This window comes from Gobio gobio (assembly GCF_949357685.1).
Source record: "Gobio gobio genome assembly, chromosome: 15".
NCBI lineage: Eukaryota > Metazoa > Chordata > Actinopteri > Cypriniformes > Gobionidae > Gobio > Gobio gobio.
In genome coordinates, this window is record NC_137108.1 from 21,552,155 (window position 1) to 21,570,365 (window position 18,211).

Here is an 18,211-nt window from a genome sequence, read left to right on the forward strand (position 1 = left end):
ATAGGTTTAATTATCTGGACGTGCTCCTTCCGAAATTACATCACATTACATTCACATCTTGTGGATGGCCGGGTACGTGTGCGTTGCTTACCTGGGGAACACATGGCACCAGGATGCACTATGGGAAGGCAAGCCAGCAGAGGCAGTGTGATGCTTTGGGCAATGTTCAATGTTGGGAAACCTTGGATTCTGCCATCCATGTGGATGTTACTTTGAAACGTACCACCTACCTAAGCATTGTTGCAGACCATGTACACCCTTTCAGCAGGATAATGCGTCCTGCCACAAAGCAAAAATGGTTCAGGAATGGTTTGAGGAGCACGAGTTTGAGGTGTTGACTTGACCTCCAAATTCCCCAGATCTCAATCCAATCGAGCATCTGTGGGATGTGCTGAACAAACAAGTCCGATCCACGGTGGCCCCACCTCACCACTTACAGAACTTAAAGGATCTGCTGCTAACATCTTGGTGCCAGATACCACAGCACACCTTCAGGGGTCTAGTGGAGCCCATGCCTCGATGGGTCAGGGCTGTTTTGGCAGCAAAAGGGGGACCAACACAATATTAGATATATACAAACTGTATATATATTATACATGAATGTCTGACAGCATTCACGTCATGTGAGCAATGACAGATCAACAGAAGTAACACAGGAAACTGCTAATGACTGTTTAAAGAATTTTATGTCAAGAGAGATAGTTTTGCAAACACTCACAAAAACATTCAGGAGCAAGGAATATGCTCAATGTAAATTAGCAAGGAGGCGGAGTATGGAAAAGCTTTAAGTATGAAGGGATTTGATTGCCCCGGGTCCTCTTGGCTACTGGAGCTCCTGTTCACTGTCTCTCTTTCTCGATTAATCTCAATCAGTCACAGGAGGTTCTCAAACCTGATGGAAGGAGCCTAATACAACAGAAGCAGCTCCAAACACAGGTAAGACAAATTTTATTGTACTGAAATAATAGTATTACTATAATCACTGTATCCATTAATTGCTGGCAGTAAGAATTACAGTTATTAATAATATTAATAATATTACATAAAACTGCAGAGGATGAGATAAGAATAAAAATAATTAAAAACATCAATATTTATGCATGATGTACACTACCGTTCAAATGTTTGCATTCAGTAATATTATTTTAAAGAAATTAATACTTTTATTCAGCAAAGAAATATTAAATTGATGACAAGTGACACATTTATAACATTTATAATGTTCTAAAAGAATTATATTTCAAATAAATCCCGTTCTTTTGAACTTTCTATTCATCAATGAAAAATGAATCACAGCAGCACCATTGATTTCAACATTGATAATAATAAGAAATATTTCTTGAGCAGCTAATCAGTATATAAAAATGATTTCTGAAGGATTATGTGACACTAAAGACTGAAGTTATGATGCTGAAAATTCTGCTTTGAATTACATTTAAAAATATATTAAATATAAAACATTATTTTAAATTGTAATAATATTTCAAAATATTGCTGTTTTCACTGTATTTTTTATCAAATATTTGTAGCCTTGGTGATAAGAGACCACATTCAAAAACAAACCTTTGAATAGTAGTGTATATCTATTAACATGTATGAAATAAATTAGTGCAATAAGTGTGTCGTTGAACTCAAATATAAAGTTTTATCAGGTTTTGATTTAAAAAATGTATGAAAGGCCAGTCTGAACAGAAGCTTTTGGTAAGTTTCATCATAACTTAATATCCAATTATTACAGAATTTTTTTGGATGCTTCTGTGGTGAGCGCTTAAATAAGACTGGAGTATTTTTTTTAAACTGGCAGTTTTCAGTTGGCTAAGATTATGTTCGAGTTTAGTCAAAGACATACAGTCCCTGTGAAAGGAGGACAGTGTGGCTCTGTTGCTGCAGAACAGTCCCTCTGCTGATAGGGTTTTGAGGGCTTTTTCCAAAAATGCAGTCTTGAGCTCAACCAGCCTGGCTCATCTTAGCCTGAAATATATTTGAAGGCATGCATTTTATATTTACACATATTTGAGCAGTAAATGAAGGAAAGTGTGAATAAACATGAAACAGCATGCCAAGCAAACTAAAAGCAAACTTTTCTCTTTTTCAGGGAACACATCTCTCATATCGCTAATGCTTGTAAGATAACTGAGGAAAATAAATATAATTGCAATTTTGATTTAGGTTTTTTATTATCAGTCCTAATTCTTATGAAAGGCTGGACACCTTATTTAAGCATAAAATGTTAATCTCAATAGTTTTTCTCCTCATCCTAAGTCCTGTGTCTTCTCTTCAAGGCACACATAGCGCGAAAAAAAATGACACTAGCATATCAATGGGCCACACTATTAGCCATAATGTCCCCAAGCTAGTAACTGCATCAACCACCAAAGTGAAAAACCAGACTCATGCCGCTTCTTCAAAAAGTAGTAGCACCAATCAGACTCTTCCATCCACCCCGAAGCCTGTTGTAGATGGTCTCCAGAAACCTGTGCCTTCTCTTCAAGACACACTTAGCGAGAAGAAAAATTCTACTACTAAATCAAAAGTGAACACTATTAATCTAAATGTTCAGAAACCAGTAACCACATTATCAAACACCAAAATTAAAAACCAAACTCAATCTACTTCCTCAAAAACTAGCAGCATTAGTCAAACTCTCCCATCCACTACAAAGCCTGCTGTAGACGGTGTCCAGAAACCTGAGCCTGCTCTTCCAGCCAAACTTAATGAGAAGACAAATTCTACTGCCAAGTCGACAGCCCACACCAGTGGTCTTAATGTTCCAAAGCTAGTGACGACAGTACTGAAGACCAAAATGAAAAACCAGACTCATCCTACTTCCAATCATACTCCTCCATCTACTAAGATTAGTGTGGATGGAAGCTCACTTAGCAAGAAGAAAATTTCCACTTTGAAGTCAACAGACCAAACTATTAATGGTAATGTGTCAAAGACAGTGACTATAGTATTGAACACCAAAACAAAAAACCAGACTCAATCTACATCCTCTAAAATTAGCAACGTCAACCAGCCTCAAGACATTGTACCTTCTCTTCAGGATCCAATTAGTGAGAAGAAAAATTCTACTGGGAAGTCAACGGCCCAAACTGTTAAAGTTGTGACTACATTATCAAACACCAAAATGTCCTCAAAATCTAGTAAAGTGGATCAGACTCTCCCATCCTTTAAAAAGCCTGATGCGGACACCATCCAGAAACCTGTCCAAAGTGTACAGTCAACAGTCAACACTACAAAACTAAATGCTCAGAAACCAGGAACTACATTACTAAAGACCAAAAAGAAAGACCAAACTCAAGCTACTTCCTCAGCAACTAGTAGAGTGAATCAGACTATCTCATCCTCTTCTAAGCATGATGTGGATGCTGTCCAGAAACCTGTGCAAAGTGTCCAGTCAACAGTTAACACTACAAAACCAAATGCTCAGAAACCAGGAACTACATTACTAAAGACCAAAATGAAAGACCAAACTCAATCTACTTCCACGTCAACTAGTAGAGTGAATCAGACTCTCTCATCCTCTTCAAAGCACGATGTGGATGCTGTCCAGAAACCTGTGCAAAGTGTCCAGTCAACAGTTAACACTACAAAACCAAATGCTCAGAAACCAGGAACTACATTATTAAAGACCAAATTGAAAGACCAAACTCAAGCTACTTCCTCAACAACTAGTAGAGTGAATCAGACTATCTCATCCTCTTCAAAGCACGATGTGGAAGCTGTCCAGAAACCTGTGCAAAGTGTCCAGTCAACAGTTAACACTACAAAACCAAATGCTCAGAAACCAGGAACTACATTATTAAAGACCAAATTGAAAGACCAAACTCAAGCTACTTCCTCAACAACTAGTAGAGTGAATCAGACTATCTCATCCTCTTCAAAGCACGATGTGGATGCTGTCCAGAAACCTGTGCAAAGTGTCCAGTCAACAGTTAACACTACAAAACCAAATGCTCAGAAACCAGGAACTACATTATTAAAGACCAAAATTAAAGACCTAATTCAATCTGCTTCTGCAAAAAACAGTAGCATTGATCAGACTCTTACAACCTCTTCGAGGCCTGCTGTAGATGTTGTTCAGAAACCTGTGTCTTCTCTTCCAGCTACATTTGGAGAGAAGAAAAATACTACTACCAAGTCAGTAACCCACACCATTAATGTTAATGCTTTAAAGCAAGTAACCACCAAAATGAAAAACCAAACTCTTTCTGCTTCCTCAAAACCAAGCATCAATAAAACTCTCTCTTCCACACCTAAGCATGCTGTAGATGTCGAGAAACCTGGGCCTTCTGTTCAAGGGACACTTAACAAGAAGAAAAATTCCACTTCCAAGTCTACGGGCCAAACTATTAGTCATAATGTTCCCAAGCTAACTACATTATTACAAAATCAAACTCATTCTACGTCCTCAAAAATCAATCAGACTAAGTCAATTTCCCAAACTATTAAAGTGAATTTCTCAAAGACAATAACTACATCATTAGGCACCAAAACGAAAAACCACACTCAATCTACTTCTTCAAAAATTAGCAACGTCAATCAGACTGTTACATTTACTGCCCCGCCTGTAGTTGATGGTATCCAGAAACCAGCTAAAGACAAACCCGCAGAGAGTTCACCAGTTAAAGTAGTCATCACTGAGGGTTGCATTCAACAGGGGTCTCAGACAGATGCAGGTAACATAACCAAAGTACGTGAAACAGAGCTAAGTTTGAATCCGGGATCTCCTCTGGTTATGACTCATCGCATCAACCTGGTACAAGGAGCCTGCACAGGAGGTTGTGAGACGCAGATGACTGCGCTGAGGGACAGAGTTGAGTTTCTTGAGAAGGAGATGTCAGTGATTAAAAAAATGTGTAAGTAAAATGTTGTACTAACAAAAATCCTAAAATTTTTAGTTAACCATTACTAGGGTACTTTAATGAATGTAGAATAAAAATCAGTATAGTAATTGCAATTAATTGAAACTGGACGAACACTCTACCATCTATCTTCAGGTGTTCAGTGCTCAGGAGAGCAGTGCCCTAAAAACTGTAGTGGCCAGGGCAAGTGTGAAGGGGGAAAGTGTGTTTGTTTCCAGGGCTTCAGTGGCTCTGACTGCAGTGGAAAAACATGCCCCTCTAACTGCAACAAAAAAGGGAAGTGTGTGAAGGGAAAGTGTGTCTGCCAGACTGGTTATACAGGCCCAGACTGCAGTAAGTCATTTTAAACATCAATGTTTAATGGAATAGTTCACTACAAAAATTCTATCTGGTCATCATTTACTCACACTCATGTTATTCCAATGCTGTAAGTTTTTCTTTAATCCATAGCACATAAAAGGAAAAATCTAGCAAAATGTTTATGCTGCTTTCCATACAATAGAAGTGAATGGTGACCAGTGTCAAAGATATCTTTAATTTCATTGTTTTAGTTTGGTTCTGTTCTGTTCCCATTTGAGTGTGTTACCTTTGCTTTGCTGTTTCTGCTCCAGTTAATTATCTTATCCTGTGTATTTAAGCCCTTAGTTTCCTTTGGCCTCTCTCTTATTTGAGTTTATGTGGTTGTTGCTGTATTTCCTGTGTATTGTGATTAACTGTTCTTGCTGATATTCCTATTCGTTGTGTGAATATATCAGCCACCAATATGTTACAACCAAGGCCTATCAAACTCCAAAAATTACAAAAAGCACCAGAAAATGATCATAAAGTTGTCCATATGACATATACACTACATTCATACTTTTGAAATCTTAATGCGAGGAAAAGATGGAAATCTGCATGTAAAATGAAATACAAAGATCTGTCATGAAACTCTAGATGGCACAGGCTGATAGGTCCTTGACTCAACCTGCTTGCAATCACATCATTCTCTATAGGGCATAGCTAATTGGTTCCTGCTGTATCAGTAGCCAATGAGCTCGCTGCTCAACCTTCAAATACCATCCATCATCTTCCGCTTATCTGGGGCCGGGTTGCGGGGGCAACAGTCTAAGCAGAGACGCCCAGAGACGCCTCTCCCTAGCCACTTCCTCCAGCTCTTCCGGGGGGACCCCGAGGCGTTCCCAGGCCAGCCGGGAGACATAATCCCTCCAGCGTGTCCTAGGTCTTCCCCGAGGTCTCCTCCTGGTGGGATGTGCCCGGAACATCTCCCTGGGAAGGTGTCCAGGAGGCATCCGAAAAAGATGCCCGAGCCACCTCAGCTGGCTCCTCGATGTGGAGGAGCAACGGCTCTACTCTGAGCTCCTCCCGAGTGACCGAGCTTCTCACCCTATCTCTAAGGGAGCACCCAGCCACCCTGCGGAGAGAGTTCATTTCGGCCACCTGTATCGGGATCTTGTCCTTTCTGTCATGACCCACATCTCATGACCATAGGTGAAAGTAGGAACGTAGATCGACCGGTAAATCGAGAGCTTCGCCTTACAGCTCAGCTCCTTCTTCACCACGACAGACCTGTACATTGACAGCATTACTGCAGCCTGAAGCTGCACCGATCTGTCTGTCGATCTCCCGTTCCATCCTTCCCTCACTCGTGAACAAGACCCCAAGATACTTGAACTCCTCCACTTGAGGCAGGAACTCTCCACCCACCTGAAGTGGGCAAGCCACCCTTTTCCGACAGAGAACCATGGCCTCGGACTTGGAGGTGCTGATTTTCATCCTAGCCGCTTCACACTCGGCCGCAAACTGTCCCAGTGCAAGCTGAAGGTCCTGGTATGAGGAGGCCAACACGACAACATCATCCGCAAAAAGCAGTGACGAAATTGCGTAGTCCCCAAACCGGACACTCTCCGGCCCTTGGCTGCGCCTAGAAATTCTGTCCATAAAAATTATAACCAGTTACAAAGGGCAGCCCCGCCGGAGTCAAATACTTGGGGTCAAATACCTTCAAATACTTGGCTAGCATTTGCCTTAGCAGTGCAGCGTGCTTTCAGAAACCCTCCACCTTCCCCAGCTCCGCCTCCACTTGTATAAATCTGCAAGGGGTAATTCATGTATGATATATTGTACAGCAGCAGCAGCAAGTCTTACTTGCTCACAGCAGTGTGTTGTGTATGTATTGGCTGTAAAAAGTCCCGTACTTGCTCTGCAGCAGCAATAACAGCAGCAGCATAGCAGATCAATTCTGCCAAGACCAAATATATCAACATTGTCATACCCATTACCATGCCAAACACTCTGAGAGTTATCATGACAGAACTACTTTTATCATTTTAAATGGTGCTTTTTGTCATTTTAGAGATCCCAATCATTTTCATTGTGGAACACAAACATGATGCCTAATATTTCATGTTGTCTTCCACAAAAGACAAAAAAATTCGGTAACACTTTACAATAACAGTACATGAATAATCATATATTAATACATGAATTAATAGTTAATTCAACATGAACTCATGATTAGTGAAGATATGAACTAATCATGAACAAATGAGGAGCTATCATGAACTAAGACAGGAGTCATAAGGATTCATGCATGAATAACAGCAGCATTAATACATGTTAGTACATGTTTGATAATTAATGCATTAATTAACATGTATGGTTAAACAAAATCAAACAGCCTCCTTGAGAATAAATAACAAATATTTTGACTTTGAAATACATTTTAAAATGTATTATTGTCATAATTTAAACCATTTTTATCAGAAGCTTCATCATAAATATTACTGAAAGCCACAGGAATAGTTTTGCATTACTTGTCACCCTTATCAAACATAGAAAATACTAAATCTGCTATATTTTATCTCAAAAGGTCTCAGTCTGTTTTGTGATATTCTCTTTCCCATCAAACTAAACCTACTGTGACTTATAACAGTTCCTGAGAAATCAGTTCCCAAAAAATAACCAAACAGGAAACATGCAGTAAAGTCAGGAAGTGAGGGATCGTCTGCTGGGATCCGTACAGTTCTCTCTCCACCGGAGAGACACAGGCCGTGATGATACTGTACCTCCATTCTCTTAATTGGGCTGAATACTAGTTACATGTGTATTTGATAGTAAGTTTATGATAAATCATGAGCTGAATTTGGTAAGTAGTTAACAGTGAATTAATCATGATGTGCCCCCTCAAGTAAAGTCATGACACAATGATGCATTAACAAGCCATGAGTTGATGTTAGTGTATGGTTAGTTAATAATGAATTAATCATGAAGTGCCCCCTCAAGTAAAGTCATGACATAGTCATACATTAACAAGCCATTAGTTGATGTTAGTGTATGGTAAGTTAACCATGAGATAGTAATGCCGTGCCCCCTGAAGTAAAGTCAGGACAATGATGCACTAACAATTCATTCATTACAAAATGAATAAACATATACACTAAGAATCCTTATTCCTTTACACCCTTGGTGCAAAAAAACAACAAAGATAAAAAGTATTTGTAGGCTAGTTCTTTTATTTATATTTATATAATTAAACATATATGGACTTTAAAGGAAAGCCCAAACATACCTGTAAAGACACACGCATCCACCGGCTAATGCTAATCGAAGCATATAAGTTAAAAAATACAGTTAATTAAAGTACACACCTCCAGAAATATCCCAATACAACAATCATACAAACATGTCTTAAATTATTATTTCGGTTGACCAAAGCAGTCGACATATATTATTTGATGAAAATGCCAGCAATACCGAAGGAACACAACTAGGAGCACCGAGAGCGCCACTAATGAGTATCCCACCAGAAACAAACCCTACATACTGTAGTTCCGGGAAGAAAACTAGCTGTGACTAAACGTAGCCTAATTGAACTATAAAAATCTGAAAACGGTTTATATCAAATTAAAATGATTATTGATAGTTATTAGTCTATTTTCCACTTTTGATTAGACAAATGTGTGTAATTAATGGCTCACAAAAATGGCTAAAAATCACAAAGCTGCAGATGGCAGATTATAATAGGCTATTACAGTTTAAATTATGACAGTATTAAATCACATGTTTAATTCAAAGTCAGAGTACTTCTTATTTATTCTTAAGGAGCCTGTTTGATTTAGTTTAACTATACATGTTTATTAATGCATTAATTATCAAACATGTACTAACATGTATTAATGCTGCTGTTATTCATGCATGAATCCTTATGACTCCTGTATTAGTTCATGATAGCTCCTCATTTGTTCATGATTAGTTCATATCTTCACTAATCATGAGTTCATATTTAATTAACTATTAATTCATGTATTAATACATGATTATTCATGTACTGTTATTGTAAAGTGTTACCAAAATTCGGGTGAAACATGATGATAGAATTTTCATTTCATTTTGAAAATTTAAGAATGAATCTAGTCTCACTCTGAATGCCTTTTGCTTTTCCTAGCTGTTGACAAAAAGATCACCATAACTGTTGAAACTGTGACTATGAAGATGCCCACTGCCAAGCCAGATGGAAAATCTGTGAAGACAAAGCCTGACAAGACCATATTTGTGAAAAAGGACCCAAAAAAAGACACCCCAGCCAAGCCAACAGTGTCCGCAGATAAAGTCCAGTCCAATACCGCAAAAAGAGACCAGATTATTAAGACTGTTGGCCAGGTTCTGCTAAAGCATGAAGGGAGAAGACTTAATGAGCAAAGAAAGGGCATAACAACAGTCATAAAACCAGACAAACAATCCAAAACGGACGAGAAAATTAATCTTAAAGATGAACCTGTCTATCAGAATGTGACTCAAACACCTGTGAAGAAGGTTAATGAAACCTCCAAAGTTCTAGAGAAATGGATTAAAGGCACCAAAGGATCATCTAATGTAACTACATCCAGGACAAAGGTTACTACCAGAACTGCAGGTGATCAACTGGAAAGCAAGACTGATGTTACATTAACTGAAAAAGGAAAGAAGCTATTCCATGGCAATGTAACAACAATTCTCCAAGCAGAGAAGAATTCTCATAAGCACGTAAATGGGACAAGTATTGAATCCAAACTCCATTTTAACAAAACTAGCAGCAGGTTATCAGTCATTGGATCAGTGGAGGTTCATAATATCACTTCCACTGGGTTCGTTTTGTCTTGGGAAGCTCCTCGAGACACATTCAAGAACTTCACTGTGACACGAAGGGAAATCAGAGCAGGAAATGAAGATTCTGAGAAAATCCAGGATGGAGCAGCAGCTGAAAATGTAACCGATGTCCAAAGGCCCAGTTCAAACAGAACGTCAACTAAAGATCACAGTAACAAACTTGAAGGAAGGACTGTGAAAAAGTTCTCGCAAGTTCTCGCTGGTACAGCACGGTCGTATCTTTTCAAAGGCCTTCAACCTCAAATGCGGTACTCGGTTTCCTTGTTTGGCTCTGGTCTTGGTGTACGAACCAAAATTCATCGCCTTACATTATCCACAGGTAGGTTTCCTATATTTCCTGCTTTGGTTCACTGCAATAAACACCATTGAAGAGCATTTGCTTTTCTGCGGTGTGCTGGTAGCGCTTCCATGAATGCATGGGATACAGTACCTTTTAAATATTGACGTTGGCAAGACCCACTTAAACTATTTTTGTCATAAATACCAGGCATACGTTCAGTGACATCAGGAGTACAAAACGGCCTTAGATTTTTTGGGGCTGTCAACTTAACAGAATTTCCTGTGCTAAAATGAATGATGTGTACTGTATTGGTGAATGGTGAAGAGTGAATGCACCAATTGATTACTTGGGTAATATGGCATATTTATGTAAGGATATAAATGTTTCAGAACTCTTAAAATATACATTTGTGCTGACATTTTCAATGCATTACCTGAACTGCACTAACATTTGTGAGTTGTTGTTTTTTTTTTACTGTGCTGTCCGACTCCTATATTAAATTTCACCCCCTTACCATCTTTTTTCCAGGCCCTGAGCCGCCCACTGACCTGATGTTCAGCAATATAACCGAAACTTCAGTTTCAGTATCCTGGGGAAAACCTAAAAGCATAGTAGCAGAATTTAAAGTCACGTACACCAACATAGTGACTGGTACTGTAAATGTTTTTGAGTTACCCTACTTTTATGCTTCGACTATAAGAGCTGTGTGCACCCTTGCTGATGTGCCACAATAAACTGAGATTTTACAATGCTTTCCCCTTTTATGCTGCAGGCGAGAGTGGCTCCATGTCTGTTGACTCCCAACTGTCCCATGTTCTCCTGTCTAAGCTCTCTGCTGGCTCCACTTATGATATTACTGTGAGCTCAGTCCTGGAGACACTCGAGAGCGAGCCAATCACAGCCTCCGTCACTACAGGTGAGTACAATGCTTATTTGTTTTTGGTTTTCTTTTTACTTTAAGTTATGGTTCAACGATACCTAATTGAAAATAGCAGTATTTTCTTAAATAATAGTAGTTCAATTCTATTCACACGTAGTGCAAATAGTGGTAGATACTATTTGCACCTCAGTGTATTGTAGTAAATTATAAAACAGTATGCATTAAAGACAACATATTTAGTGTAAATTGTTATATTTACTAAAATCATAAATGTATGCTACCTTACTTGTCCCTATACCTAAAGTCCATCCATACACCTACTCCTAACCCTATCCGTTAAACACTTTATTCCCACTATTCAATACCCATTAGGCTCTTTATTTCCATATTTTCTTAATTTTTATTTTAAATAAAAAATGCTTCTCCGAGCTGATATGTGATGGAAAACGTGGGTCAGTTGTGTCAAAAGTTAAAGCCGCCCACCTTATGCTTCAAATAAATAAAATACTAAATGCGAAAAATAAGTTATTCTTAACATTCACCAGGCCTAAAATACAATGCATCATGTTTATCAATTGATGGGTGGAAGGGTGAATAGTTCCCACACAACTATTACTAACACATTTTTTCCACTTCAAAGCTTATGATACACATACATTTTCATGCTAAATAAATTGTAAAAAGTTTCTAATATAAGGATTAATCCTCTTGATAAAACATCATTATCAATTCGAGACATTTCTCTAAATCTCAGTGCCAGACTCTCCTACTGAACTAAAGGTGGTGAACATCACAGACACTAAAGCTCTGCTAGTATGGAAACCTTCCCAAGCTAAAGTGGACAGCTATATCCTCAGTTATGGGACTACAAAATGTAAGTGCAGTCAAACTTATTAAATGGCTGGTTCTCCTCTAAACCATCATGACTTACTCAAGTTGTTCTGCTTTCTAGCTCCTAATGTGACCATTACAGTGACACTATCTGGCAGTACGGTGGAGCATCAGCTCAGAGGACTCCATAGATCTTCTTTATACATGGTGAAAATCACAAGTCAAGTCAACCGGCTCCAGAGTAGCCCAGTCTCCACGACCTTCACAACAGGAAGTGGTGTGTAAACTGTCACTATTCTGTTTACTCATCCCGAAGTAAACCACATGACACAAAATCACTATTGAAGTAACATAAAAAAAGATTTTTATATTATGACTGATAATATATCACTAAATATCTTTAATACCATATTGTCTAAATACATAAAAAAATTAAATAAAATAAAAATCAATTGTTTTTTTTCAAAAATTCTACAAGTAAATGTAGGTATCAATATATACCTATATTGTAATGTAAATATATATAATGTACAGTATAAAAATTGGATATTTATTTTAATATTTTCTAAATATTATATTTAACAGTGTTATTTAAGTGTGAGAGCTTTTAAAAGATTATATTTGGTGTCATCTATAGCTCATTTAACTTCATTTAATTTAAAAATATATCAGTCAGTTTCAGTAAAATAAAAAAAATCTATAATATCAAATGACATCCTCAGTTTTACTTATCATACAGTCACAGTTAGTACGGCAAAATCGAGTGATGAATAGGCCAAAACTGAAAATTAAGTAAAATTTGACATTACACTTTTTTTTTAAAATGCACTTAAGTGTGTTAAGAAACATGAAAGTGCACTCTTTTTAAGTAGACTTAAGTGGCCTTTTATCTCAATACTTAATACTGTATTATCTGCAAGTACAGTTTTTTAAATGTATACTTTTAAGACACTGCAAGTGCACATTCAATACAATTAAGCACACTTCTTTTTCACAAGGGATCTATGTAAAAAAAATAACATGCACAATTAAAATATTGAAATATCCAATATCAGCCAATTATAAATTATACAAATCTGTAAAAATCGCCTGATATCCTTAGTTTTACTCATTATATAGTCACAGTTAGTTTGACAAAACTGTGAAACTGTGCTTATTTGTCCTCCTGTCCACCATAGTATCTAAAAATCCTCTGGATCTGCAATATCTAGTTTTTATCCTCTTTTTCCATGCCTATATGATTTCCAGGGGTGAAGCTTCAGGTAGTGACCCCTGATGAGGTGACCTTTCACTCAGCTGTGATTTCATGGAGGGCTCCCCGTGTGGCTTTCAAAAGTTATAGGCTCACATACCAGCTGAATGAGGAAGTCAAGGTGAATTTGTCCATAACTCAATAGCACCTGAGGCAAATTTAGCAGCCGTTTTCACAATTTTCACTGACCCTTGCTTTGTATTAACAGGAGCTGATTTTAAATCCATCTGTGACGCGCTATGAGCTGACCGGACTGGCAGCCTTCTCAAACTACACTGTGAAAATAGAGGGAGAAAGAGACGGACAGTACATCGGTTTTGTCTCCGCTGAGTTTACCACAGGTACGAAATGATCTGTTTCATAACTGTCTTACTTTCACCCTTGGTTGCGTTCTATCTTTTAGAGATTTGATTTTCTTTCTTCTTCCCCTGTAGCCAAGCTTCCGCACCCATACCCCACAGAATGCTCAGAGGTACAGATCAACGGGATGAAGGAGTCAGGAGAGGTTGAGATTTACCCTGAAGGGAAGGATGGAGAACCAGTCTGGGTCTACTGTGACATGGAGACTGATGGAGGAGGCTGGACAGTAAGAAACAAAAGCCTGGATTGATACCTCTAATACACTTACAGCTTTCCCCATTAAACTGTTGCTGCAGAGTGTAACATTAAATATTTAGATCCCTTTTAAAATAGCCAGTAGATTTAGTTTAAGTCACAGCTTTAACCTCTGTAGTGCAGGCTTATGGGGTGCAAAGCGTGACCTGCCTGATTTCATGGACAAAATCATTTTGTGACATGATATGCTGGTATACCCTTTGAAAAAGAAGTACACTTTATCACACTTTTTTATTATGGAAATAATACTTTTTTTTATACTTTTTAAATTAAGTTACATGTGTACTTCTTTAAAACACATCAAAATATTATTAAAACATAAAGGGCCCTATTTTAACGATCTGAAACGCAAGTGTCAAAGCGCGAAGCGCAAGTAACTTTGTGGGCGGGTCTCGGCGCTGTTGCTATTTTCCCGGCGGGATAAATGGCTCTTGCGCCCGGCGCAAATCTAAAATGGGTTGGTCTGAAGTAGCTTCATTATTCATAGGTGTGGTTTGGGCGTAACGTGAATAAACCAATCAGAGGGTCATCCAACATTCCCTGTAAAAGCAGGTGCGCAAGTTCCATTATGGATTGCTATTATTATGGCGTATTTACCAGGCGCACGCCAGGAGCGGTTCACAGCCGAGGAGACTGATGTTCTTGAAAGAGCAGTGAAAGACAGAGAAGTTGTGTTGTATGGGGATGGGAGAAACCCACCCAAAATTGCGTCGGTTAAACAGGCGTGGGAGGAAATAGCCACAATTGTTTCATCAGCTGGCATCCCCAGGACGTCGCACCAGTGCCGTAAGCGCTACAATGACATCAGAAGACGGGGAAAGTCCAAGCTTGCCAGCATCAATCGGGCACGCCGTGTAACGGGAGGTGGATCTGCCTCTACTCAGGACCTGACGCCAGCAGAGGACATCGCTGCGTCCACCCTCACCGATTTTTTTTCCTGGTTCTTGACGGACAAACCAATTTGTTAGATGTCCTTATATACATATATGTCTTGCCAGAAGTTGCCACTATTGGGCAAACAGGTCTCCTTAATTATTAGACTACAATTAGCCTGAATAATTTGTAAGCTAGATTTATGCCTATTTTTTCACATCTTCGTTGCACACCACAATGATTTCCGTCATCTCATGTGTTAATATTTTTTAGTGTAACAATTTATGATTTGCAAAAATAACTGTTGCATCTGTGTAGATTACATGAGCAAAGTGTATGCGCGTTGTGCACGCTATACATTATGGTCAAACATGCGCCCTTAAAATAGCATAATGAACAACGCGCAACGCGCCACTGACTTTAGACTAGGTTTTTTCTGGTCAGTGGCGCAATTGTTTAATGGAACAGCAAAATAGCACCAGGGATTGTTTGCGCCGGAACACGCCTCCTTTTTTGCGCTGAACCGCCCAGGGAGCTCAAGTTCATTCACTAGTTTAGCGACGTGCTTCTGTGGAGGGAAAAGCGCGCTTTGCGCGGGTGCAAAATAGGAATGACACATGCGTCGGTGTACAAAGTCAATTGCGCTGGGTGCAAGATAGGGCCAAAGATTTAAAGTACTTTTACTTTTAATAAAATAAAATAAAAATTTAATACAAAATTAATTACAAATTGCACTTTTTAGAGTGTGTTAAGAAACATGGTTATAGGTACTCGCTTTAAATACACTTAAGTTGCCTTTTAAATCATTAACATTATATTATCTGCAAGTACAGTTTTTTTTTAATATACAAGATTTGAAGTAAACTCACAGAATGTCAGTGGGCTTCAGTGTTGTTTGGTTGCCAACATTCTTCAAAATTAAATTTTCACTTTTGTATGGACTATCCCTTTAGAAAGTGAATAGTCTAGCTAGCATATACAGTATATTACCTCAAAGCTAACATAAAACTCTAAAACTATTTTGGATTAAATGAGTTAAAGTCCCACACTTTTCTGAATGTAGCGTCCTGTTATATTGCTTTATTCTGCTCATCTCGCTTTATGTCATGATTTTTTATTTAACGCTATGTTTTTTTAATTTTATTGAAATAAAACGTTGTTGTTTTGCAAATGCAGGTATTCCAGAGGAGGATGGATGGATCTACTGATTTCTTCAGGAGCTGGAGAGATTACAGCAAAGGCTTTGGTCTCCTGAGTGGGGAATTCTGGCTGGGTGAGATTTTACACAGTGATTGTATTATTTTTTCACAAATAATTATTTTCAATTTAAACAATACCTGAGGTTTCCACCTAAAGAATATCAATTTAGAATGTCAAATAGTTTTTTCCTTTTTTGTTGTTGTTGTAAATTGTATTTACATTTTGTCACATCTCTCCATAGGAAATGACATCCTTTACACTCTCACCAGTCTAGCACCAATGAGCTTGCGAATTGACCTGCGTTCAGGAAATGACACAGCCTTTGCTCATTATGCCAGCTTCAATGTTAACACGGAGGCTAATCACTATGCAATCGAGCTGTCTGGATACTCTGGTACTGCAGGTAAGAGAAAAGATCATGCTTTGTATGTAAAAAAACAAGACTATAAGACTATATTCTGTATATGATAGCTATATTCTGTCTTTTTGCAGGTGATTCCATGAAATATCACAACGGCCGTCCATTCTCCACAAAAGATAAAGACCCAGACACCCTGAGTATCCATTGCGCTAAGGCCTACATGGGAGGCTGGTGGTATAAAAACTGCTACAAGGCAAACCTTAACGGCCTCTATGCCTCCTACTCAGACAACAAGGTATTGTATCAGCAAATGGTAGAATTTCTGTATTCCTAAAGGATGATTTATACTTCTGCGTCGACACTAGGTCTAGCACACATAGGCTACGCTGTAGGTCCAACGCAGAAGTACTGTATAAATCAGCCTTTTATCTTAAGTTTAAAGTACAATGTTAAGAGCACCAAATTATAGTCTGAAATTGTCTCTCATTGGTGCAGATTTCTGAGTCTTTTTTTTCTTTTCTCTTAGGGTGTGGTATGGATAGACTGGAAGGGCAAAGATGCATCCCTTCCATTTACTGAGATGAAGCTTCGACCCTCCTATTTCAGTCAAACGATCCCAACAACCCCGACAACCCAAGGTTAAATCTGCAGAGTGAATAGTGCACATAGCACAAATACACTGTACAAACTTCTACACACTGCTACTTCAAAATTGTATATAGGTTAACAAGATACACACAAAACAAAAACTGTAAAGAAATCTGATGGTAGCTTTGCGAATAAAATATCACAACCCCCAGCCAATCAACAACTTTTGTAAGTTAATATTAAGTTTTTCAAAATGTTATGTAGACTTACAGTATGCATGTGTTGATGTACTTGTGTTAATGGAGGTCCATCGTTGATATTAACCTTTCCGCTACTGGAATAACTGCACTGTCTTGCTCTATTGGTACTTTAAAAAAAATATTTTCATATGACTGGTTTAGAATTCTCCTCTATGAATTTGTTTCACTTTTGATGTTCAACATATGTAGACAAAATCAATAAAACAAAGTGCTAACGAGTCCTGGAATCAGAAAGTGGGCTTTTGTATATTGTTCTAAATATTTCTTTACATATTTATTCCTTTTTATTATACTTACTAAATCTGCATATAATATAATATTCCTTTTTATAAATGAATTAACATTAATGCAGAATCAAAGCCAAATAACTTAGCAGTATTTGCATGTGTCAAGTAGAAAACGTTATGGTCATATCTGTATTATGATTCTATGCATAAGTGCACATCAGTGAATTATTACGGCATGATTTTTCTTTACAGGCATATCCTTTTCCAAATGTCTATGTTCTGCTAAACTGCCAGTTGAAGCAGACTGGTTTAACATTTATTCCTGTGCAGGGCTGAAGGCTTAGATTGTGGTTTGGCTATAGACTCGATTCTGCCATACCTGACACTATACTTCTTTGATTGGTTTTTCAGGGTGGTAACTGTATTTCACTATATTCCTGAGCTTATGCTGAATCACTGCTTTATTTGCAATGAATGGGGCCTTTCCATCCAACGCCTTGCAGCAATATATCAGCATGTAGCTCGGCAGGAAAGTTTATACAATAGCATGCACAGTAACTTAGTGTTAGAGACTAGAGTCCATTATATATGTGTACTTCCTTTTTTTTTGGACTAAATAGAAACTTTGTTGGTCATAAAACCAATGGGCACTTGGTCTCCTGTAATATCATTCATCAAATCGTAATGTGGACGTTCATTCTTCTTGTGTTGAGAGTAACATTGAGATAAAGGTCAAGATAATATTTGCCTATCCTTGATGAGAGGATACATTGAGACACAACACTCAATCATGTGGATTGGAGCAGGGTTGGTGAAGGAAGATAATAA

The 18,211-nt window shown here is 38.1% G+C and overlaps 1 protein-coding gene across 1 annotated transcript; it reads left to right on the forward strand.

Moving 5' to 3' along the window:
* Positions 1-812: 812 nt before the first annotated feature.
* On the forward strand, positions 813-17,387 carry tnxba (tenascin XBa). Its single transcript, XM_079836269.1, has 15 exons — positions 813-936; positions 2,096-4,862; positions 5,004-5,201; positions 9,316-10,335; positions 10,825-10,947; positions 11,069-11,212; positions 11,931-12,050; positions 12,129-12,284; positions 13,256-13,380; positions 13,468-13,600; positions 13,694-13,845; positions 15,924-16,020; positions 16,189-16,350; positions 16,440-16,603; positions 16,835-17,387. Exons 2-15 carry the CDS (start codon positions 2,228-2,230, stop codon positions 16,949-16,951), a joined length of 5,346 nt encoding a protein of 1,781 aa, XP_079692395.1. The 5' UTR covers positions 813-936; positions 2,096-2,227; the 3' UTR covers positions 16,952-17,387.
* The last annotated feature ends 824 nt before the right edge of the window (positions 17,388-18,211 follow it).